This window comes from Colossoma macropomum, unplaced genomic scaffold (assembly GCF_904425465.1).
Source record: "Colossoma macropomum unplaced genomic scaffold, Colossoma_macropomum, whole genome shotgun sequence".
Lineage (NCBI taxonomy): Eukaryota > Metazoa > Chordata > Actinopteri > Characiformes > Serrasalmidae > Colossoma > Colossoma macropomum.
In genome coordinates, this window is record NW_023495818.1 from 166,928 (window position 1) to 192,289 (window position 25,362).

At 39.0% G+C, this 25,362-nt stretch overlaps 1 protein-coding gene across 3 annotated transcripts in view; it reads right to left on the minus strand.

Moving 5' to 3' along the window:
- dhrsx (dehydrogenase/reductase (SDR family) X-linked) overlaps positions 1-25,362 on the minus strand; it is a 76,192-nt gene that overhangs the window by 17,301 nt on the left and 33,529 nt on the right. For all 3 annotated transcript variants that reach the window (XM_036563558.1, XM_036563557.1, XM_036563556.1), the window contains 2 exons: positions 8,047-8,148; positions 2,340-2,547 (listed from right to left, as the gene is read on the minus strand). In XM_036563558.1, coding sequence (XP_036419451.1) covers positions 2,340-2,547; positions 8,047-8,148 — 310 coding nt within the window. The remainder of the gene's footprint in view (positions 1-2,339; positions 2,548-8,046; positions 8,149-25,362) is intronic.

Here is a 25,362-nt window from a genome sequence, read left to right on the forward strand (position 1 = left end):
ACTCATTTAAATATCCCATATTATCCCAACATATTTTATGTTGCTACAGGTTGTGCAAGGTTAGCTTGCATACTATAATAGGCTAATATGAACTAACTTTACCACTAGTAATTATATGGTGCTTTTATGCTTGTTCACAGATATTAATGCAGCTTTGCCACCTACTTTTACATTAAAGCTGATATTGTATGTATTGACATATTATTATAAAGTCGTTACACTAATATTACAGTAGTCATACAATAACGTTTTATACAGTATCATTTGTATTTACTGTGCATATTTTCCCAGAATTCAACAAGGGATGCTGTATAAAACTCAAGAACACATTTAAAGCATCATACTGGCTTGAACACAGCACATAACTGTAGAAATAACAGAATACATTTACAGTACATTTGCTAATTACTGGCTACTACTTCCATCTGTCCATTGTTAGTCACATGAGCATGTTTGGTCAAGCTTGTCCTTATCAACACCTTTGAAGGACAAAAAGGGGAGGTTTCAGGCCAGCAGCTATAAAAAGCTGGCTTGTATTGTAAAAATGTCACTGGCTTTCAAAGAGTTTTATAAGCCGGTCATCATAAATCTGCCTCTTTGGTGGGCCTTACCTGTCTGCTTCCCTGTCTTACTGACATTGAATGCAAAGATGTGGGGTGATAAGAGAGAAATATTTCTTCTCTTGTCATCTCCACTGAGCCATTACAAAGTGCCTTTTAATATGTCCAGGGCGTCAAAGGATGCACAAATAGAAGAATTAAAAACGAAGCCTTCGTCTGAGATAACCATCGTAAATTACTTTAAATATTCAGCTCAGAATGACTATGACTGTGCTGAATAGGAAGTCTGCTGTATGTTCAATGTATTGTTCAATTCTACATACATTTATGCCCCTTTTAACTGTGTCCTCAGTTTTCAAGCTGTTAACACAAATTAAGAAAATTAGAATAAACTAAGGCATAAATATTGGGCCAGATTCACTACAAAATTAGCAAGTTGTTGGAGGTAATGCTATTCTAGTTCATGTTGCATCACATAATTGCAGCAGATTTGTCATCAAAACATCCATGCTGCAACTCATTCTATCACATCCCAAAGAAGTGATTCAGATCTGGTGTCTGGACAGTTTGAAGTATTTGAACTGTCAAGTTTTGAGCCTGTGCCCACTGTTGCCTCGTATTCTTGGTCTTGGCTGAAACGAGTGGAACCTTACATGTCTTCTGTTGTTGTAGCCCATCCACCTCAAACGTTTAATGTGTTCAGAGAATCTTCTCTGATCGCCACTGCTGTAAAGAGTGGTTGTTCAAGCTACTGTCCCCTTCCTGCCAGCTAGAACAAGTCTAGCCATTCTTCTCAGACCTCTCATAAACAAAACAAGGCATTCCCACCCACAGAACTGCAGCTCACTTGGATGTTTTGTATTTTTTGCACCATTCTATGCATCAAAATCCCAGGAGATCAGCAGTTTCTTAAACACTCAAACCACCTTGATATACCATGGTAAAATTCACTTAGATAAACTAAAGCACTTGACCCTTATGTGCATGATTTTATGCATGGCACTGCTGTAATATGATCAGCTAATAGGATAATAAAATGACTGAAGGTTTACAGGTGTTCCTAACAAAGTGGCCAGTCAGTGTATATCATAAAAAAGAGACAAATATCTGCTTCTTTGCAGTTTCTTCCACCCCTCATCCAACACACCTGACATTAATATTCAGCTCCTAAAGGCCTAGATTAGTTCAGCCATGTTAGATGAAGGTTGGAACTAATCTGTGCAAGAGGGCAGCACTTTAGGAGCCGTATTGACCCTCATAAATCACAACCGTTATCAGTGATAATGAAAGTGTGGTTTACTTTGATAGTAATCATTTGTAAATCGTAAAAATGTGTAAAAAATGATTTTGAAAACTTGAATTTGAAACTTCCAATCAGTTTTTGTATTTGTGTGTGTATATATATATATATATATACACACACACACACACACACACACACACACATATTCTGGAAAGATATATCTATATCTTTATAAGATCTATATACTTTTGCCATGTTTTTTTTTATTTTTATAACACAAACAAGGAAGCATACAAAATAAAATCAAACTAAGAGTAAATATAATTTATTACGTAAAAGCAGTAGATTTTTAAGGTTAATTCATTACATAATGATGTAATTAATTATGTCATTAAACGATTAGAAGTTGATAAATATATAATGTCAATCAAACTTGTAGCAAAGTTACAACAGTGCCTCTGCACTTCTAAGTCCCCCCCTAAGTATACAAGTAAAGCATGTTTTACAGTCTGGAGGAAATTAAAAGCTTCCCTCACCTGCCCTGCAGGTCGTTCAGATCGAGGCGTCCTCCATAATGTGTGGCTGAAGAGACAGTGACGATGCGCGAGCACTGCCCGCTCTTGCCTGACTTCCTCAACGTGTCCAGCAGCAGGTTGGTTAACAAGAAATGGCCCAGATAATTCAGTCCAAAGTGCAGTTCAAAACCGTCCTCCGTCTTCCTCTCCGGGACTAGCATAACACCCGCTAGAGAGGAGGAAAAGGGCAAAAAGCTGTTATTGTAGCTCAGAGGGGGGTTGAGATACACAATGGTCAATTGTATTATAGGTAGACAGCATGAAAGGGCAAAGGGGCTTTCTATCTTTTGTTTTTTTTTCATGGAGCATTTTTACGTGACCAATTTGAGTCTCAATTGCTAGCAAGTCACTGGAGGATTCGCCAAATCGAAAAGCCGTAATAGGCACTGAAGTGCAGGAGCTGTTAAAGCACTGGTCTGAGGTGTGCAATTTGAGCTCAAGTGACGTGGCAGACTAGATTGCTGGGAGAAATTCTGAGTCAGTCTGGCCCTACGTGGGGAAAAGAGGCTCTTGAATAAAGTGTAGAGGGTTTCAGTGGCTTCGAAAATGTTTGCTGAAAAAACAGACGATACCGAAGAGGGCATCCTGAGAAGAGAGAGGGTAGGGGGTCGGATTTCTCCGGAAGATTGTGTCGGGTGCCCTCTCACGTCATTGGCCCATTTAGCACTTCCACAAGGGCACTTGGGCTGTTAAATTACTACAGCTAAAGGCTAAAGTGGATTTGGCTGAAGAAAGCTCAAAAGTTTTCAATGGCACAACCTCTGTGGAGAGCTTTTCTCTAGAAATGAATAATTCATGGCTTTAACCGTGAATGAGAACTTGAGTGATAAAGATGTTGAGATAGTTCTGCATGATGACAAAATATAATACTGCGATGATATTGCTTTGCACTGTGGCTGTGATATCGCTTGTAATATATTAAAAAAGCCTTGATATAACAAGGTTTATATAGGAAATCTTGCATGCATTATTATCATCAGAATTATTTACCATTGTCAGTGTATTTGAGTTTGAGATGTTACTGTCATCCATTGGCAGCTATTCTATAACAATCTAGTCTGCCATGTCACTTGAGCTCAAATTGCACACCTCAGACCAGTGCTTTAACAGCTCCTGCACCTCAGTGCCTATTACTGCTTTTCGATTTGGTGAATTCTCCAGTATTAACAGCGAGGAAGCAAGATAACTAATCAGCCAGTTTGGCCACTTTCACCTTCTTTAATACAATGCTGAATACAATGAAATAAATCTGTAATGTTGAAAATAAAACAGTGATAAATCTATAATTATGCATTTTCTTTGGGGACTACTTCGCCATACAACAACCAGCATGTATCACTCTGCCAAAATGCATTAAAAAATGCTGTTTTAGGCCAATACCGTTTTGCAAATCTATCATAAAACTGTCTGTGGCATTAGGCAGCGCATTCATAACTATTACATGTAATAACGTACTGTCAGGTAGCACACAAAGGCATTAAACGCTTTAGACGTCTGGTTCCTATCACCACCACTGTGAACAATTCTGACTCAGTAACTTTCTCTAGAATGGGGCACTTCATGCCAACCAATGTTATTATGCATTAGTTTTATAAATCTGTAAACCTTCCCTTGTAATTGTTAATGCCAATTATTTCATCGTCAGCTACCATTTCAGGCCTAACGACACCTACAAAAGATTTGCATGTTGCAGCCAACATTATTGTAAAAGCCAGTATTGTGATATCAACATGCAAACAATGTATTGTGCAGCCCTGTGTTGAGGTCACTGCAGATCACCCTGATCTATTTTTTTTTTTGTCTGACGCACAAGCTATTTGGGCATCATCACCTTTTGCAAGGTTCCATTTTGACAGCAAATCTGGGATAATTTTAGAAGGAGGGGGTATTTCAATATGGCATGGGAATAATCTGTGCTAAATCCCTGCTGAAGATCAAGCACCCCTATTGTCTGTGTGCACTGCCTTATTCCCCATGCAAGAATAAGCCTCTGCGAAAACACATGTTTCATCATAATTGTGCTCTTAACAGAATTACCGCTTGGACTCCCCAGAGTGCGCCGCAATCAGGATTACGGAAACGTTTAGTCCGACGATGTACTTAAAAACAAAATGAAACGTTATGCTTTTTTTAATGATAGGAATAGAACAGATGGGCACAGATAAGACAGCACAGCTGCAGAACCAGCAAATAAATCTAAAATAATAATTTAAAAAACTTCATTAGCGCATCAGCGCAATTCTCGTCAGAGAACCCGCGCATAGTGACGAGGTTGGTCGCGTACCCATAGTGCCTTGGTACCACTTTTCCAGAAGCGCCAAGGGGGTCAAGCAGTGACCTTTCTGCATCATTAGGCCCTCAATGGGGCGGCACAAATGCGTTTGTCCTTCAGCTGTTATCAGCAGGAAGGGATGTGCGCCGTGGAGAACAAATGAGCGAGAGAGGAAGAGACAGAGTGGGAGAGAGAGAGAGAGTCGGGTGGGGGAGGGAGTGTGAATTATTAATTCTCCCCCGTTTGAGACAGAACGGAGTGTGACTGTTCCTGTCATTTGGAGACGCTCCCTGGGGAGGGCTGCTAAATAAGAGCTGTCCAGTTAAAAACAAACGACCCCTAAGGCCCTGAGGACACGCACCAGACGCTTCCAAAAAAAAAATACACACAGGAGTGCTGGGTTTCTGCAGCAAGCGCCAGTGGACAATTCTTAATGGCTAGTTTGAAAAACTTCGGCACAGTTTTTTGAAATCTCCAAATGGCCGTCTGAACAAGAGCTTTAGATTTGGAGCAGAGTGGACTGAGGGTTTCCAGTGGGTAACACTTTTCTTGACAGCCCCCTATATTCTAGCTATTAACTAGGCAAGTGTAAGGTAGAAAAGTGCCATTACTTTTGCACAGGCCATGTTATGTGTTTTTTTTCTCCAACGTGTTAAATTCAACAACAGTAATTGTGCATTAAAATGTGCATAGGTGTGTTCCCTGTAGAGGATGTGTTAACTTATTTGCACTTAGAAAATCAACAAAACGTCATGTGCCCAGGGAACCCAAACTTTTGCATATAACTGTATTAGTCCCTTTTTACAGTCGTAATAAAATGCAATTGGAGGTCCCTCAATATTGTTGATGGAATATGTTTCAATTCGTACAAAAACAGAAGAAAAATGCATTTTCACACACACACACACATAATCTAATCCGCTTATCCTTGTGGGTTGCGGGGGTAGCTGGAGCCTATCCCAGCAGTCATTGGGTGGAAGGCAGGATACACCCTTGACAGCTCACCAGTCCATCGCAGGGCAGACAGACAGACATATACATTCATACACACTCACACCTAAGGGGCAATTTAGCATGTCCAAATGGCCTGACTGCATGTCTTTGGACTGTGGGAGGAAACCGGAGTACCCGGAGGAAACCCACACAGACACGGGGAGAACATGCAAACTCCACACAGAAAAGACCCTGGTCACCCACCCAGGGAATCGAACCCAGGCCCTTCTTGGCAAGCAAGACAATATTTATAAAATGTATTTTTATAATGTTTAAAAGCTCTGTTTCATTGTGGCAGTTCTGTATCAAGCAGCTCAACACACAGTCATAAAAGTTCACACATAGAGAGCCAACAGAGTTCTACCTAATCTGAGAGTTATGAGTGAAATATTTTATTTAATTACTTAAAAATATCAGTTTTATCAGAGTCAATTTAGATCCTGCCTACAGAAAGGCCACTACGGGTCCTGCAGAAAGAGGGTAACTAAGTAAATGTGGGGTACAGTCTCCAAAGAGCTGTGTAATTATTTTAGGTGTAATGAAAATTACCAGCCTAATTCAGTCTAACTAACAGGTTCTAGCTATTAAACTGATGAAGGACATAATAAAATCTCATAATTAATTGGAGTAATAAGGCAGTAAGTACAAACATACTCACTTAATTTCAATGTAATGTCACACGTTTGAGCAGGAAATGGCATAGTTTTCTGAAGTAAATGGCAAAGACCATGTAAAACCACAATAAGAATCACTGCGTTCTTTTACTTTTAAATCTAAATTCACTTGCGGTTCTAGGTAATAAACAGGTAATACTATGTATGACTCTTTGCACTGTGCAGTGTACAATCTTTTTATGTCATATAACTACTCTTTAGGTTTTTCCCATAAATAGTTACTGTGACGTTTGTACCTCACACTTACTCAATTAATACCTAGAACCTGTTGGGCATTTCAGTGTTTTTTTTAGCTAGACTGCCCTGGAACTTACCATCATATTACCTACAATAAAACACTGGAGTTGCATGGCACACTTACCTTGTTAATACCTATAATACCTAGAATTTAAGGGACTGTAAATGAAAGGTGTTAAGGTTCAAAAGCACTCATGTGTTGTTCTTTATGATTTGTGGTTTATAAACAACAAACAATGAAGTAAAAGAAATTTAACTGAGCTACCATAACATAAAACTCATCTTCAAGCTATAGAACTATAGAAGAGAGTAGACCCCACTACTAACCATTTAGCTTCTCAATATGATCAGTTTGAATGGTGGTCAAAACACTACACAAAATAGTAGACCAGGTTAAAGTGACAATTTTGTGCAAAAAACAATGTTCACAATTTTCTTCTTATACCAAATTAGGCTGACATGTTGGGTTTCTGAAGTTCACTTTTTTCATTTTACAGTGAAACTACAAGGTTGATGCAAAAACAATTCATGGAAAAGTATAACTGCTGGGTTAGCATCATGTACACTAACATTCAAAAGTCTGGAATCACTATTTTCAATCATACAAACAAAGGTTCATGTAAACAATGATGCTAATGTACTATAGGCCAGAAGTCTTCAAATCCAGACCTTGAATCCAGTTTTTTGTCCTGGTTTCAGGTCCTTTGCATTTACTGGTAGGTAATTTAAGGGTAATGCAACTGATTGGCCACATTGACATGTTTGAAGACATCTGCTATAGGCTAATATGATATTACTATATGATGCTATTATAAGTTTCAACTAATTAGTAGGGAGATATAAATATGAAGAAATATTTGATGTATCCAGAAAGATGAAAAGAGCTGTAGATGATTCCATAATAACTGAGAAGGCTTGAAATGTCTTCTGGTTTCAAGCATACAGTATTTCAATCTCCACCGTAACTGCAACTATTAATATGACATGTGATTCCAAACCTTTGACCATGTAAACTACATCCCAAAGTCATCACACATTTGCCTCAAACTGAGTTGAGTTATCAAGTAATCTCAAAAAGGCTCATGTAGTTTCCCACATGGTATGATGTACTTTTATCTGTGAAAATTAAAAAAAAAGGGTACAGCAGTCGTCCTAAAGCCTGAGATCAGTTCTTCTGTCCAAATAAGTCTGAGATGATTTAACAACTTGATGCAGTTTGAGGCAAATGTCTGATGATTCATGCAATTTTCAAGGTGCTAATGTGTTATCTACATTAGCCTCATAGCTCCAGGGCAAAACTAAAGAAGCAAACTTCAGACACCAAACATGTCTTGGCTGATCAACAGCATTTGAGGTGAGGGTGAAAAACTGTTTCTCAACCATAATTAGCATGAACTAGCAATGAAACAAAAGGCAGCTGTCACTCTTGGTCAAAACACCTGATTGCCTGATGCCAGTGATGAGCATAAAAGTACATATCAGAGCTACCTACCATTATTGATGAGAACGTGCAGAGGCAGACCCTTGGATTTAAACCTCTGGACAAACTGTCGCACAGACTTCAAGGAGGCCAAGTCCAGGTACATGAACTCCACTGCAAACAAAAGATCATTACTAATGCAGCCACACGAAAACATCGATCACCTAAATCAATACAGCGCCATTTATTATACATGCTCACAGAAAACTCCAACAGAATGGCTTATGGCCATGACTTCACAACCTACAAGGCCAGATCAGATGTATGTCTCCTGCCAGCAGCCTTGACATAAGACATAAGTCAATTGATGTACAGTACTGTGCAAAAGTCAGGGACCACCCTTACATTTATTTAAGTGCCAGTCAAAGTGGTCGTTATGTACAGCATCAGGTCGTTGTTTCAGCATCATGTGTGTATATATATATATACTATATATATATATATATATATATATATATATATACACACACACACAGACTTTCTTTCAGTTTTGATCTTTGTTAGGTACATTAACCATGCATTTATGCTGAGGGTCATTTTTCTGTGTAAGGGAATACATAATAAATGCATCAGGTACAACACACTGACCTCCATATTTCACTTTTATTTCACTTCTATTTATTTCATTTTTATTATTTATTTATATAGAGCCCTTTTTGTAAAACCTGTAACTCTGCACATTATCATTTGAAAGCTATCACACTATGTACATGTCCTTCTTATCAGAGCAGATCACCCACTAACCCTTCTCTGCCTAGTCTGTACATTAAAGTATGCATCCAATTAAATCACCTATCAAAGCATAATAATTGCTGACAAATTACTGTCACTGCCAAAGCTTATGTAGGGTCAAAAGGTCAGGTTTTCAAACGCTGTCTTATCACAGAGAAAAACATCCAAACAGAGCTGCTTTAAAAATGCTGGAGCTGCTTCTTTTGACATAACTGCGTCCTCAGCTTCATGAATGTAGTTTAACCCTTTAAGGTTCGATAGAAAAAAATGGCTATTTCTGCTGCTGTTTCTACAAGTGACACTTTATTTGCAGACAGACTCAGGTTCACCAGTACAATTACCTCTGACATACATGTTACAAACTGACATGACAGAATAAAGGATGAAAAAAGAGGTAGTTCAGGACCATTCATCAAGATAAGATTTTAACAGCTGCCATATTTGCCAAAAAATTAACATTTTCCAACTTAAGTTGTACATCAGTTGCTGTAATAGAAGCACTGTTGCAACCTGGGACACCCAAAAACTAAAAGATGGAACTTGGGGTTGAACGCAGGGCAAGTACCTCCTACATGTGAAGCAAAGATCCGAACAATCTAAAAAGATCTTCAGGAGGTGAACAGGCATAAGTCCTACTAATTATCTTGAAGCTACTTTCGTGAGGAGATGTCAAGCATAATCTTGGATGTAGGCCTTCCCAAAGAATTTTCCAATCATCATCACATATATTCATTCCCAGATCTTGTTCCCACATCTGCTCTTCTTTTTAAGTAACATGATTTCTCAGTGCGGTTGGTGACGTTGTTGTATTTATTTATGTTTCTACCAATGTTTTTATGTTTCTACCAAAGCCAGAAACATGTAGAACTTGGTAGATACCATCAACACTAGGAGGGTGAAGGCTAACACAGGCTTTCGCCGAGACCTGTGAAACCAGCCACCGCTTCTTTTCGAATTGCCGCTCACGCAACGTCATTGGACAGCCGAACGCGCTCGGAGAAAAGCGCCAACTGCCAGATCTGTTACGTCAGCTAACAGACGCCTGCGCTGACTAGCATCGCGTTAAGTGATTGGGGGAAAGGAGGGGCCATCCTACCTACCCAGAGAGAGCGAGGCCAATTGTGCTCTCTTGGACTCCCGGCTACGGATGGCTGTAGCATCACCAGGGATCGAACTCGTGATCTCCTGATTATAGGGCCAACGCTTAGACGGTTGCGCCACTTGGGAGCCCCACAAACTGCCTTTTTGAAATAGAAAACACATGCATATGCATATATGTCACTTTTTATCATTGCTCTGATCAAATAAAACAGTAATAAGCCTTTACTGACCTGAACTGCCCTCTTAATGAGTTTGCACACTCACTCAGAAACTATCACAGTGCATCCAAAAGTGAAGTGCATCTTTAATACAGTGATATACACGGTAGCTAACAGAAAGCTCAGATTCCACATGCCGATACATTGTTACTATGGTCGACTTAAACGTGCACATGCTGTAACTCCTCTGACGGCAGGTTTAAAAGAGTTTAAGCAGCCATCACCAAATTTTCAGAATAGATCGCCAGGAAGGAGCTCAGGCTTCAAATATTTGTGGGTATTTCCAGACAAGTATTCAAACACTTGTTCTCAAAATCATCCTTAATAACAGTAATATTGGTTTCATAATTAACAATGATTTTTAATATGTACATTACTGATGTTCAAAATATATTCTGTAGGCGGCAACAGTGTAATAACAGTCAGGCTGAAGCCCAGCTGCAAGTGTGCTTTATATTGCTGTCTCATTCAAACACAGCTATGACTTGTATGCCATTGTTGAGTCGGGTTATCTAACATGACTCATAAGCAAACAATAATTCCATATATTTTCACTGTACTTAGAAAAGAGCAGATAACAAAGACACTACTCACTGCCTTCTCTTGCAAATATAGCAATATATGAGCTGGTGGATGTTTAAAAAGTACAAGAAAACATAGTTAAATTATTGTCCATGGTAACTGACCACACTCTACAGATACAGCAAATGGAGATTAGGTCAAAACATGCTGGTGTATTCGTTCAAAGAGCCAGCTATTGAAAGGTGTTTTAAGGAACCAAAGCTGGTTCTTCTATGACATCACTCCAAAACACAGTTTTGGCACCTTTAATTTAAGAGTGTGTTACCCGTCTGCAATGTTCTGCGTTCTAACATGTTCTGTTGTGAAAAGCAAAGAGGAAAAGGAAAAAGGAAATCACCCTTATTATCTGCTGCTTAAAACTCACCTGTCAAAGAAGTTCTTGGCACTGATCTATCATTCATAAAGCTTTGAAGCTCGTTAGATCTGGATCAAACTCAGGCTATTTCTAAAACGGGCCCTAAAAGCTAATTTATATAATCTGATGACTTCCTTGCATCTCTGTCTGCGAAGGTCAGGGACTCCAGAGCAGAAAGAAAAGCTGGAGTTTATCTAACTCACTGCTCTTCCACTTGTCCCCCATATCTAATTAGTTGTATCATTCATTTCATCAGGCTGGTGTAACCTTTGAGCTAATGACGGCTCGCAGATGAGAGTTATTACACAATTACCGGAGTGGTCATGCCATGATTATAGAGGACAAACGTTCTTTGTGGAGGATCATTTTATAAGAGACAAGTGATGCCATGAATGTCTTTATGATGGGCAATACATCCAGCTGGTGTCACAAGGAAGACCCAGAGAATATCACAGTTATTGATATATCCTACATTTTTCTTGCTTTTATTTCGTTCCCCTGAGGTTCACTCATAACATTGGTGCCAATTTATTTTACATGACTATTTTCCAACCTCTCTTTATCCCTTAGAACAGAACAGGCTCTTGTTGTTACCATGTTTTTAAGACTAAATGAGCTCTGTTCTGATTGGATGTTCTGTATTTTGTCTTATTTAAAAAGCAGTACAGGGTGAAACACTCCTTATAACTTCAGTGTGAACAGGTCAAGCTAAACTGCCGTAGGCTGACTAGATGGAAACATGCACAGTTAGAGGCAAAAGTTTGAGCGCCCCAGGTGAAATTACGCTTTGTTGATTTCCTAAGTAAAAATAAGTCAACATATTCTGTGCAGAGAAAATACTTCTGTATATTTTAACAAACAATTCCTGTTTATTTCCTGATTTGAACATATTGGAAAAAATAGCAGAAGATAAAAAGTGACATAAAAAGTTATGGCACATTTTATATTTTGTGTTTTATTTCTTTCCAATACGTAAAACACAACAGAAATAGATATTTGTATTGTTGAATTTAAGTTTGTTCCCTGTAGAGGATGTGCTCATTTATTTTTACTTAGAAAATCACAAATTGAATAAGAGTGTAAATACAATGTTTTTTTCACAATCAATTCACATCAGCCTGTACTTGTCACTGGGGAGTGAATGGTACGATTCAACACTTTCAATGTTTACCTACCACACCAATCTTTTTTTCACAACCAATCGTGGTTGAAGAAAATACATGTTTCCCATGATTTTGCCCCTTTCAAGCTTTTAAACACTGAGCGAGATTTATCTGTGAAATTTTGGATTTAAGTTTAAGTGCTTCCAAACACATGTATAACTGATGATGACTTGCACACCAAATGGGATTTTTTGGAAGGTGAAAATGCGACATTATTTAATTTGGCCTCATGGCAAACCATGGCTGGCAACATCAACTCACTCAGCCATCATGGCTGTTTCTGCCACTGGCACAGAGACAATCATAATGAACAATTCATTATATCCAAGCAATGCTTTTTGACAAATATCAAAGGATTATTTTGTTGTCTGATCTCCAAAGGCAGCTCAAACTGGACTAAGAACATCAGAGCTACAGTCGTATGCAAAGGTTTGGACACCCCTGGTCAAATGACATGTTTTGTTAATTTCCTAAGTGAATATAAGTCAATACATCCTCTACAGAGAACACACTACTGCACATTTGAATGAACAATTACAGTTAATTTCCTGATTTGAACATATTACAAAAAATAACAGAACATAAAATGTGGCCTCTGCAGAAGTTTTTTTGGTAAACTATTAAAACCATTAAAAAATAAACTTTGCACTAAAATGCCCTATTTAAGTTTTTTCTCTGCAGAGGACGTGTTAATTTATTTTTTAATCGCAACATGTAATCTGACCAGGATGCCCAAACATTTGCATATGACTGTATTATAGTTCCATAAGAAATCAAGTCCTCCAATAACCTGCACATGCGACAAGACGTTGTATAGAACCCTCATCTATTCGCACAGTACAACTTGTCCTGTCACTCATTTCGAGCGAGAGCTCTGAGGGTGTATAAACAGTTGTTTGAGACGGCAGTTTTATCAAACCAAAATCCGCCCTCCAGCCCTTCCACTCATATGCACATCATCGCTTCAGTCGACTTAGGTATCTGTGTTATGCTAATCCTGGTATTTGCTAGGTTTCTTCCCCCGCTAACGCGGCATAATAGCAAAGGTGAAATGAGGTTGCTTATTACAAAGTGTGTGTCATGGCTCTCCTCTCCACAGTAAGTGGATTATAGTTCGTCTTGGCCTGTAGTGGCCCTCTGCGAATGGAGTGATGCGGAGGAGGGTTGCCATACAGCGTACGGAACATTACAGGGAAATGAGGGGGAGATGGTAATTTATGGGTAGATTAAGTTGCTATCATTACCAAGCAGGGTTGTTTTTTAGGTGTTCAGCTTTATTACATCAAAAAACAGGTCTAGTCTTGAAGCTGATGCATTTCTTCAGCAAAAAGTGATCAAAAGTGACACAAAGTTTCATTACACACTTCTGAGAACAGCTCGGCCAGTTTGCACTGAAGTCCATGTAGTTGCTTAATAAAAAGCCTTAGTATGTAATAAGGCTGGAATTTTAATGGGTAACTTCAGTGACAATTTTTCTGAAATAGTAGTCAATTAGCTAAAACCTGTTTAGTGTTTGACGTTTACTTCTTTGAAGCACTTGAGCTATGGGGTTAATGTAGTAAAAAATCATTAGCATTGTGCAATATTGTCTGCACTTTGCTTCAAGATAGCTGTGACTATTGTTTTTAGCTTCTGTCCAGTATAAAGACAGCTACGTGTCCTACAGTGTCAGAAATCACATAAGCAAGTCTATTCAAGATACTTTAAGTGGACCAGTCATGCTGTCATATAGACTTAATCAATTTTCCAGCCCACTGAATAAAACTTCAGAGCAAAAACTATTTACCGGTATAGTTCTCAAGATACTGAACTGTTTTAATCCAGAACCTTTAAATTTGAGTCTTATATCTCCTTTTGCACTGTTTTAGCTGGAGCATGTGACATGGCTACCACCCCCCCCCACCATCTCCCTTACAATTGCAACTTTAGCAAGGAGCTTTGATTCTATGAAATTAACAAACGTTTGCCAATGATCGAAAAACTCAAGAGAAAAAAGAACAACAAGAACAAGAAGAAATACAGCATTTGTACAGAACATTCATGGGTGTTCAAAACAAAAGTTGGAAGATTTTAAGATGGATTTAGTTTGGACTTTTGAACCAGGATCAAATCCAGACTGGAATTCAGTCTTTCCGTAGACACTCGACAGAAACAGAAAACCTGAGCTAAGGTAGGGTGTCTGTTGTAACAGGAAACACTAGCTAAAAACACTGCCTGCTACACAACATTACAAAATGTTTGTCTCAGTTTACAGTCAGTGTCCACTTGCGCTTTTTCTCACTGCATCCTGCCATGTTGGATTTCTCTGCTGGCTGCTGGTGGGCGGTTTTTGTGCCACTGTGGAAACAAACTGTACTGAATACATCTGGGGGGGCAGAAAGAATCTGATACACTGTATGCTGTTGGACAGAGGCTTACAGTGAGACTAAAATACAGACTTATGCTTTTCATGTTTTTATAATGTTCAGAACACATCAGTCGTCCACATAAGCAAGATTTCATCTAGCTACTTTAAGAAGTATCCTACAAGCCCCATGTGGTTTAAATTTTGCCACTCAAACAAAGTAAACTATACCCAATGGAATGTCTTCCCTCCAAATTTTCACTGTCAACAGTTCTATATAAAAAAAAGATATATTCATTATTATGCTGAACTGTCATGGAAGAAGTGAAGAGAAAGAGAGTCTTTGTTTCTCCTTTTTACCCTCAGAGAAAGTTTTAAGTTTTGTTTTGTGTTTGTGACGAAGACCAGTCTACTATTGCCTGACTGGCTAAGCGCAATGCGGAGGCCACATTCTTCCCATGTGACATGGCAGAGCTCTCCATAAAAGCTAAGCAGTGATGAATTTGTGCTCATTAACTATAATAAAAATAAAAATGACAGTTTTCAAAAACTTTAATGTTTACTGCAAAACTAAAACTAAATGGAATTTTTCTTCAATGCGTGAATGAGAGTTTAGAAGTGGATCCCTTCTGTGTTTGGCTGTTTTTGGAGGAAAGCAGGAGCTGATTCAAGTTCCGTCTACTGTTCTGCTAATTTTATATTACCCTTATTAAATTCCTATTACCACAGCATTCCATCATAATACTACAAAATACAAACAAAATTTCAAAAAAGTTGGGACACTAGGTAAAATTCAAATAAAAACAAAAGCAGTGATCTATAAATCTACTTTTACTTTGAATAAAAACAGTGAAAAGACACAATATGTAATGCTTTACTTTATCAACTTCATTGTTTTTTTGTAAATATATACTCATTGTGAAACTGATTCCTGCAACATGTCCCAAAAAAGTTGAGACCGGACATTTTAAGACTAGGAACATTGTGAAATTTTCAAAAAACATTTTGAACAGGCTATGCAATTATGCTTGGACATAAAAGAGGAATCCAGAAAAAGCCTAGTCCTTTATGAGCAAGGATGCGTCGATGTTCGTTTCTGTGCCAAAAATGCAACAGGAAAAAATCCAACAGTTTAAAAATAACATTCCTTTTAGTTATTTCACCCTCCACAGTGTCTCCAGGCCTAAAACCTAAAAACCAGCATGCTTCTGTGATGGACATCATCACATGGGCTCAGGAATACTTTGAAAAACCAATGACATCAAACACCATCCGGCACTGCATTCACAAATGCAAGTAAAGACTGCACTTTGCACAGTGGAAGTCATATGTCAACTACATACAAAGTTCATCTGAAATGGACTGATGCACAGTGGAAATGTGTACAGTGGTGTGATGGGTCAACCTTTCAGATCATTTATAGAAAAAATGGACGTTATGTTCTCTGGACCAAAGCAGAAAAGGACCATCTAGAATGTTGCCATCATAGAGTTCAAAAGCCAGGGTCTCATGGTATGGGCTAACAGTAGTATGTAACCTGGACATCTGTGAAAGCACTATTAATGCTAAACACATTTTGGAGTAGCATATGCTGCCATAAAAATGCTGTCTTTTTCAGGGACACATATTCTTATTTTAAACATTCTGCACTAACCAGTGAATGCAGGTGCTAGACTGGCCTGCCTGCAGTCCAGAACTGTCTACCACAGAAAATGAATATCATATTAAGCTCAAAATACAACAGCAAAGGGTCTGTACAGTTACAAAACTGAACACTTGTATAACAGAAGAATGACAAAAAAGAATACGCTTTTAAAACTGGATCATTTGGTGTCTTCAGTCCCTAAACAATTTGGTAATTGTTGTTAAAAGGAAAGCTGGTGCGAAACAGTGGTAAACATGCTGCTGTCCCAACTTTTTTGGAATGCACTGCAGGCATTAAATTTGAAATATGCATTTTACAAAAATATAAAAAAAAAAAACAATGAAGTTCACAAGGTAAAACATAAAATATTGTGTTTTTGTACTGTTTTCAATTTAATACTGGTCAAATAGAATTTACTACTGATTTCTGTTTTTATTAGCATTTCACATTCTGCCCCAATGTTTTTGAATTGGGTTGGTAAAACTAAAACTGAAACTAAATAAAAACGAAACTAAAACTACTACTTTTCAGAAAATGGAAACAAAAGTGAAACTACTAACACACCCTAAAAACTAAATAAAAAAATATTCAATTAAAATGAATTAAAAATTCAAAACTATAATAGCCCTGGTTCCAACTGCTCCTACTGTGGCTAGTTCTGCATTCCTAGATGGCAAGACTGTCTTTTCTGTTATAAGTTTGAAGGAGATGTGTTAGTGGCTGGTTGTGGACATACCGTTTCTGCTGCTTGTGAGTTTGAAGGGTTTGAGTGAGTGGACTGTATCACACAGCACCTTATGCAATAAAAAATAAAATAGCCAAACATGACTGCTCCCCCTTAACCGCTCTATGCAGCTGGAGGCAAATGCATGACAATTTATCCACACACTTTGCACAATGCTAATTAGTAGGGAATAAGCTTCCACTGCTACAATAGCTACATTAGTCTCATAGCTCAAGCGATCGTACCTTAGCTGGTCAACTACATTTGAGAAAAAGTTATCTGAATTTGACCTTGCATAAGAAAACCTCCAATGAGCTGAATGCAGCATAGATTCAGAATCTGTGACTAAATGTAAATCATGGCATTTCTTTTAGTTACTGCATACAGCGTGTTCCTCTGGGTCTGCCATTTCCCTCGAGGACAACATGCTCGCTGCTTTCTGTTTAACTGTGACCTCAGAGCTATTGATCTACATCGGTGGAGAAGGAAAGAGGCAGGGAAGACAAAAATGTACACTGACAGACTGAGACAGGTGGGAGGATGGAAAATGATGGCAAGGAATAAAGATTATACATATTCGTAAAATGCAGGTGCCAAAACATTCTTTGAAGTGATGCCATGCAAGAACCAGCTTTGAACCTTTGAACCATTGATCATTTGAATGCTACCCTGAACAGAAAGACCTCAAGCAAATGCCCACTGGCTTCTACAACACAACTGTTAAATACAACTTGAGTCAACAAGTTTTCAGTTCTTTACTAAGTCCAGGAACTAGGCTAACTGAGCATACAATACAGATGTGGTAGACAGAGAATAGGGTGAAAAATGTTGGTGTGTTCCTTTAAAGAACTATCCACTGGAAGGTTCTTTAGGAAAACCAAAAGTGGTTCTTCTATTTAGTATAGGCTGCCTCTTTTGAGTCTTGGTTCCTCTCAAGGTTTCTTCCTCTTCCTCTTAGGGAGTTTTCCTTCTAATTGTCGCCATTGGCTTGCTCATGGGGGCTTGGACCCAGATTGTTCTGTAAAGCTGCTTTGCGACAATATATATAAATTATTGTGCTATATAAATAAACCTTGATTTGACTATGTAATTGCTCCAAAGGACCTATGCCCCATAATAATATCAATAGTACTCTATTATTACATAATAATAATGACATATTAGCAAAGTATAGAGGTTTCACTCACTGCTGTTCTTTGCGCCTTACATTCTGCTTTGGGCACGGCACGCACCTTTCTTGAGCTATCTACTCAACCGCATAATTAAACCAATTATCATCACACGATCACTGTAATTACCACACACATTACACTAATTGCCCTGTTCAGAGTGAGGAATCGACTTCAATCTGGCAACCCTCTATTAGCACAAAACACTCACCCTATAACAAATTCTATTATTCTACTCACTAAAAGCACAAGATGAGTACGCTGACAATCTATCAGACTAAGATTAAACTGTTGACTGTTTAATAAATGCCTAATAAAGGGAACAGAACCCTGCAATATAGTTATAATAACTTAATAATGCTCTGAGGCCTTCCCGGAGCTCTTTGACTGAGGTGGCCAAATGTAGACAATAATAAGGAGGTTTGACAAATGAAGGGCTTTCGCGTGGTGATGTGCGTCATTAAGACAGGATCAGTGGAGTGACGTACCTCTAACAATACATTAAAATACAGCAGTGAGCCGATAATGTCACTGTCTTTATTTACTTTGGTTGGATCACATGAATCCTGACCGACATTAAAACGCTGACAGGAACCATCTGGAACTGTGATTGGTCAGGATGCTCACAGCACACAGTAAAACACTGTGATTAGTTAGAAGGCTCATTTGCACATCGTAGCCCGATATCAGTACTGAGAAGGCTATTCCTGCGAAAAGTGATATACAGTGCAGCCTTAAGCTGTGTTCACAGCAAGGTTATTATCGGAAATGAAACAAATGACATAAATGAAAGGACATTAATTCTTTGTAGAAGAATTCCTTCACAGCTATCAAAGCATGATAACATCAGCTAACATCTGATGAAACGATGAATATGAGAAAATAACTATAACTCAAAAAGATAGATTATACCATATCTGGGGATGTTAAAACCGCTTGCTAACAAGAGTCTAGTTGGCACACTGTGTGCTGTGTCGCCATCGTTAGTAGCACCACTATAGACAATTTCCACAACCACTGGCTTCAGTAAACAAACATCTACTCCCGGCCGAGCACTTGCTCTCTCAAATATCGACAGCTATTTAGAAGGAATGAAAACTGTACCACTGAAAGTGGCTGGAAACAGCACCAACTTTAAAGTGCAAACTGCCTTGTAATGTTAGTCGGCAGCAGTGAAATGCTGACACAAATGTATTTCCCCTCCATATGACAGTCTTTTTCTTCATCCCTCCTAACTGCAAAAACCTTTTTTTGTCTCTGATCATCACCAGTAGGGAAACTACAAAACTGAGGCAAGGTTGTGTTTGCTTCAAATTCAAAGACTTAACTATGCTGCAGAAGCTCTTCTTTTTCTCAGCCATTGTTATTGTTGTTTTAGTTATTTTAGTGGAAGCGACTTAACCCAGCAACCAATATTTCCAGGAAAAAAATCCCAGAAATGAGAAAAGGGCCTATTAGCATATTGTGGAAATTATCAATACTTAAAGAACACACATTAACTGCATGTAACAGTACAAAGAGAGCTTGATTAAGTGTATTTACTGTTACACAGCAGGTAAAACCAGGGGTGCAGAAGTAAATTTTAATTTTAATTGTAATATAAATAAATTAAATAATGTTTCAAATGATTGCACTTCAGAAAACTCACTGTTTGAAATATCATATAGATATTGTGTATAGTGAAAAAGTCATCAAATGTCATGACATTATATTTTTGCCATATCACTTACCCTAACGCTACAGACACAGTGATGTCTTTTAGCAACCTAGCTCAGCTTGCTGGCCATTTCAGTATTGGTTTAAACATGCTCTCGTCCACTTGGCCTTGCCTCTTGCCCTCGGGGCAATCCTTGACCCCATCTTAAGGGCTGTTCCATTACGTTATTAGCTCAAGGGAAGTTTATTAGATGAACCCTCGAATGAACACAAGTGTTGCCTTCGGCAGGAGAACGTGCCCAGAATTCACTGCGACCTGACGCGTTTCCCATTTCAACCCCCCCCCCAAAAATGCACACAAATCTGTTTATAAGCCATAGCAATAAAACACTTTAAAATACATAATATTTTCAAAGCAATAACATCCTACTTGCTGTAGCAGTAACCAAAACTAAAATAAATAAACATATATACTTAAAAATAAAAACTAAATCAAAGTTCCTCATATTCATTCTGACAAGACAAATGTTTCCACCAGCACTCCCTCAGTCCCCTCTGCTGCAACCTGATTGGTCAGGCTGAAAAAAGATTCGACTGAAAAGATGAAGTTTTTTCAACCTTTGAAAATGTTTCATTCTAACAGAAAAAAAAATGCCAGGGGCAGCACTTGGCTGCATTCTGACCGCTCTGAGGCCTCTTCGCATTGGTTTACGTTTACAATATGTATGGTTACAGAGGGAAAAAAGCCTTACGTAAAACACAGCCTTAGGTTGTTTTCACAGAGAGGTAGCTTTAAAGGGCTCACATCACTGAATTTATTCTTTAATAAAATTGAGTTATTTTTTTGTGTAATGTAATGAAAACAAAGACATTTGTTTCTGCCCATTCACACTGAAGTTATAAGGAGTGTTTCAGCTTGGACTGCTTTTTGGGTGAGTCACAATACAGGACAACAAATCAGAACAGAGGTCATTTGCATATATCAGTCTCAAAGGCAAAGTAACAAATACAGCCTGTTTCTACGGGATAAAGAGAGGTTGGAAAAATTATACGAGTTAACATAAAAATGAATTATTTTAGTTTTTGATTCATAAACTCACAAAAGTCGTAAGCAGATCTCAGGGAAAAAATAAAAATAAAATGTGGAATATGACCCCGTTAATAATGTATGTGTGTCCAGAGAGAAGGCTACAGCAGGACATGGTCCTAGACTGTCCTAATGAGGGGGAGTCTGTGACCTCCCTAAAGCATTTTCCAGTGTGTGGTGCATGCTGGGATTTCAGGAATGAAGGGGATGACTGAGCTTCAGGTGAAAATTGGTCTCTCTCTCGCTCTCTCTCATTCACACACATACAAACCAGGGCTGCACAACACAGACAAATCCCACACTGTCACTGCGTTACTACACATTGCGATTTGGCTTGAAACATAATGAAAACACATAATGAAGCTGGTCCAAATGCTCACAGCACAATAAAACATTTAGAGACAGATATACTAAGCGTTCCATGTTAATTTCAGCCGCTCACATCAAGCCACATTTTGTGTGGCACCTATGCTTGTACCTCCGGCCCTCAGTGATTGGTTAGAGGCTCATTTGAATATTACAGCCTTCTGCAATATTTGCATTGCGAAGGTTAGTATCACAGTAACGACTAGCAAATTTCATATTGTGCATCCTTACAGAACTTTAAACATTTGCCCGAACCCGACGTGACCCAACCATGCCTGGCTCTGGTGGGGTTCAAATTGATGTTCAGGGTCTCACAGCCCACCTCCTACTTTTAACAGATCTCGCCCTGCATTTACTCTGCTTTAGTATTTTTCCTTACTTTATTCTTCTTATCTACTTTCATTACCTCAAAAGAATTTTTAATCTGGCATGCTGGAGTCACCCACTTGTGTTACTGACAGAATTCAGTGCCGAGGTGCTTGAGGCCCACGCTTGTGAGGAAATGGATAAGTGGGAAATAAACAGTGAGTCAATTCAGGACAGTACAGTTTAGAGCAGCCAAAAGGAAGTTTGTATTTAATTTGTTTGGTCTATTTTGTTCTATGTAAGGACAAAAGGATTAGGATTAACATGTGATGGACAACGCCTTGCTATGTCTGCAACACAGTGTGAAAATAGAAAAGTGAATTACAGAAAACTTATGCATACTAAAAAATGTTTGAGATTTTTTTGTTTTCTGTTTTATTTATCCATAATCTAATCACAGCTATAATTGTTGCTACACTGTAATACCCATATGGGTCCGGTTTGGACAAAATTCAGGCTCAGGTCAAGTTCGAACTTAAAACTTGAAGCCGTGAATTTACTTCGTGATGTGGGTTGGACCAAGCTTGGGTCAGATTTGTACTCAAAACTTGATCATCTGAGTTGGGTCAGAATCAGGTCTGGTTCAGTTCTGGACTTAAAACTTGATGATTTAAGCTGGGTCTGGCTCTGGTCCGGTTTGGGATCAGACTCACAACTTGATGATGTGGGTTGGTTTGGATTCAGACAAAATTTGGTCAAACTAAGTCTATTTCGCCCTCGAAAACTTTGGGTGGACCAAGCTTGGGTCTGGATTTCACTCAAAACCTGGTGAAGTGGCTTGGGTCTGGACTCAAAACTGATGTAGCTTAGATTGAGCTTGGTTCTGATTCATATTCAAAATCTGACAATGTGGGTTGGGTTGGGCTCAGATCAAGCTCAGGCACAGAGTCAAACCTTGATGGTGTGGGTTTGGTTGAGCTCAGGTTAGGTCCGGACTCAAAACTCAGCGATGTGGGTCTGGGCGTGGGCATAAAGCTTTCAGACTGTTTTCAGGTTGGGTAAAAAATTTCAGGCCCAATTAAAGCTCTAACACACACACACACACACACACACACACACACACACACACACACACACACTGTCTTGCCCTAATGTGTAACATGTGCTTCTCTTCACAATCACAATGTAATAACAAAGTTACTGTTGTTGAGCAAATATCAAATCGATACATATTAGCATTTAGAGGAAATTCAATTTACAACCTTGGGGAGAGAACATGAGCTGTTATTTGTCTTCCTTTATGGCTTTCTGTTTCCTCTCTTTCTCTCTCACACACTTTTGCTCTCTGAGTAAATCTGAAGTGCTTTTCTCCCGGTCGCTCTCATTCACATACTTATGTATAATCCTCTTAAGATTTGCCAAGGAATCCCTAACACACATACACACACATACACCCAGACACACACACTCTAGACGTGTCCCTCTTGGACCCTCTCGCTAGCTAGCGTTTTGTTCTTTTCGGCAAACTCTGACATCTCTGCACTCTTCTTATCTTTCACAGTGCTACAACTCACTCTGTGGGCCTGAGAGAAATTTTGAGAGCAAATCCTGAACATTACTGCTTCATATCAGTGTGTCTTTATTTTTGGGGAGATGTGCTGGTGGTGTGTGTGTGTGTGTGGAGCAGAATCACTGAGGCTGGTGAGCCTTGAGCAAAAAGATCACCGTTAGTGCCTGCTTTGCTACTTATTATTCTGACTTATCGAGATTCTAATTCTAGGGTGTCTAGCAGAGCCCACGCCGTTCTGTTCTGCGTTGGAAGTGAAGATGAGTAGAGAGTAACCTTTAACTGGTATAGAACATTGTGGAGGCTCTGTAAACTTTCAAATTCTTCCACACATTCGCACGTCTTATGTACAAAAGATCATTCTTTCACAACAGCAATAACCAACATGAACTAACTACCTATCTTCAGTATTGCACATCACTGTGTTCTGTGTTATTTACATTTTACACAGTGTTCCAACTTTTTGCAAATGAGATTGTAGATAAACCAGACATTTATGTACACTATACATACAAAAGTATCCAAATACCCCTTCTAATTAGTGAATTCAGCTACTTTAAAGTGCACTTATTGCTGAAATGCCGGCATTCAATTGTGCACTCATTGCTTTTATAATCTCCATAGAAAAGCACTGCTAATAGAATGGGTCACCCTGGAGAAGCCGCATATAATCCTAAAATCACCATGCCCAATGCCAGGCATCAGCCATAGGGGTATAAACCAAGCCTGCAGCGCTGGGCTGTGGAGCATTGGAACTGTGTTCACTGAGTGATCCAATACCTTTGGGAAGAGCTGCATTGGCAATTGTGATCCAGAGCTAATCATCCAAAAACCATGCTCTTGTTGCTGATTGCAATCAAATCCTCACAGCAATCCAGTGTCTCTTCCAACTGTAAGTGGATGTAGTGTTAGGAGTCTTGTCCATGCATTGTTGTATTGTTGCAATGTTTGTATAGCAGTGTTGTTCCTGTGTAAATGGAGAATCAACCTTTGGGCTGTACCGTTATTCACTATGCTCTATTTGAGTTTGAGAAGAATGAAAATACTCATGGTCACACATAATGACTATATGGACAAAAGTATTAGGACACCTACACATTATAGCTACAAGTGCCTTTATAATATACCATTCTAAATTTATAGGCATTAATATGGAGTTGGTCCCCCTTTGAAGCTTTAACAGCTTTCACTCTTCTGGGAAGCTTTTCTACAAGATTTTGGAGTGTGTCTGTGGGAACATCAATGGTGTTGGACGAGAGAGCCTGGCTTGAAATCACCATTTCATCCCAACGTTTGATGGGGTTGAGGTCAGGGTTCTGTGTGGGCCAGTCACGTTCCCACAAAGTTGGAGGCAAACAATTGTCCAAAATGTCTTGGTCTGCTGGAGCATTAAGATTTCCCTTCACTGTAACTAAGGGCCTTGGCCAACTCCTGATAAACAACCCCATAACATTATCCCTCCCCCATCAAACATTACCGTTAGCACAAAGGAGTCATGCAGTTAATGTTCTCCTGGCATTCACCAAACTCAGACTCGTCCATCAGACTGCCATCACTCGTCACTCCACAGAATATGTTTTCACTGCCCCAGAGTCCAGTGGCGGCGTGCTTTAAACCACTCCATCTGATGCTTGGCATTCTGGTTGGTGATCTAAGTTTTATATGCAGCTGTTCGACCATGGAAATCCTTGCCATGAACCTCCCAGCACGCAGTTTTTGTGCAACATTAGTTCCAGAAATGGTTTGAAACGCTGCAGTTATTGAGTCAGCACAGCGCTGGCGACTTTTATGCATTATGCACCTCAGCACTCGGCGACCCCGCTCTGTAACCTTATGTGGTCTGCTACTTAATGGCTGAGTTGTTGTGGTTCCTAAACACTTTTACGTTTTAATAATACCACTCATAGTTGATCGTGGAAAATCTAGGAGGGAAGATATTTCACAAGCTGACTTGTTGCATTGTGGCATCCTATTAGAGTACCATGCTTGAATTCACTGAGCTCTTTAGAATGACCCATTATTTCACAAATGTTAGTAAAGGCAGACTGCATGGCTAGGTGCTTGATTTCATACACCTGTGGCAACAGACTGAATATATATATATATATTATGTATATGTGTAGTGTGTGTGTTTATATTTGTTGTGTGTGTGTGTGTGTGTGTGTGTGTGTGTGTGTTTTCTATAGAGACAGAAAATGCATACTGTAATTATCACTGAGCCCTGATATTGAATGAACTTGGAGAAAAAAACTATGATGACATTTTTGTCCATATCGCCCAGCCCTACTAAATCACAAGCTCTTTGAGAGAGAC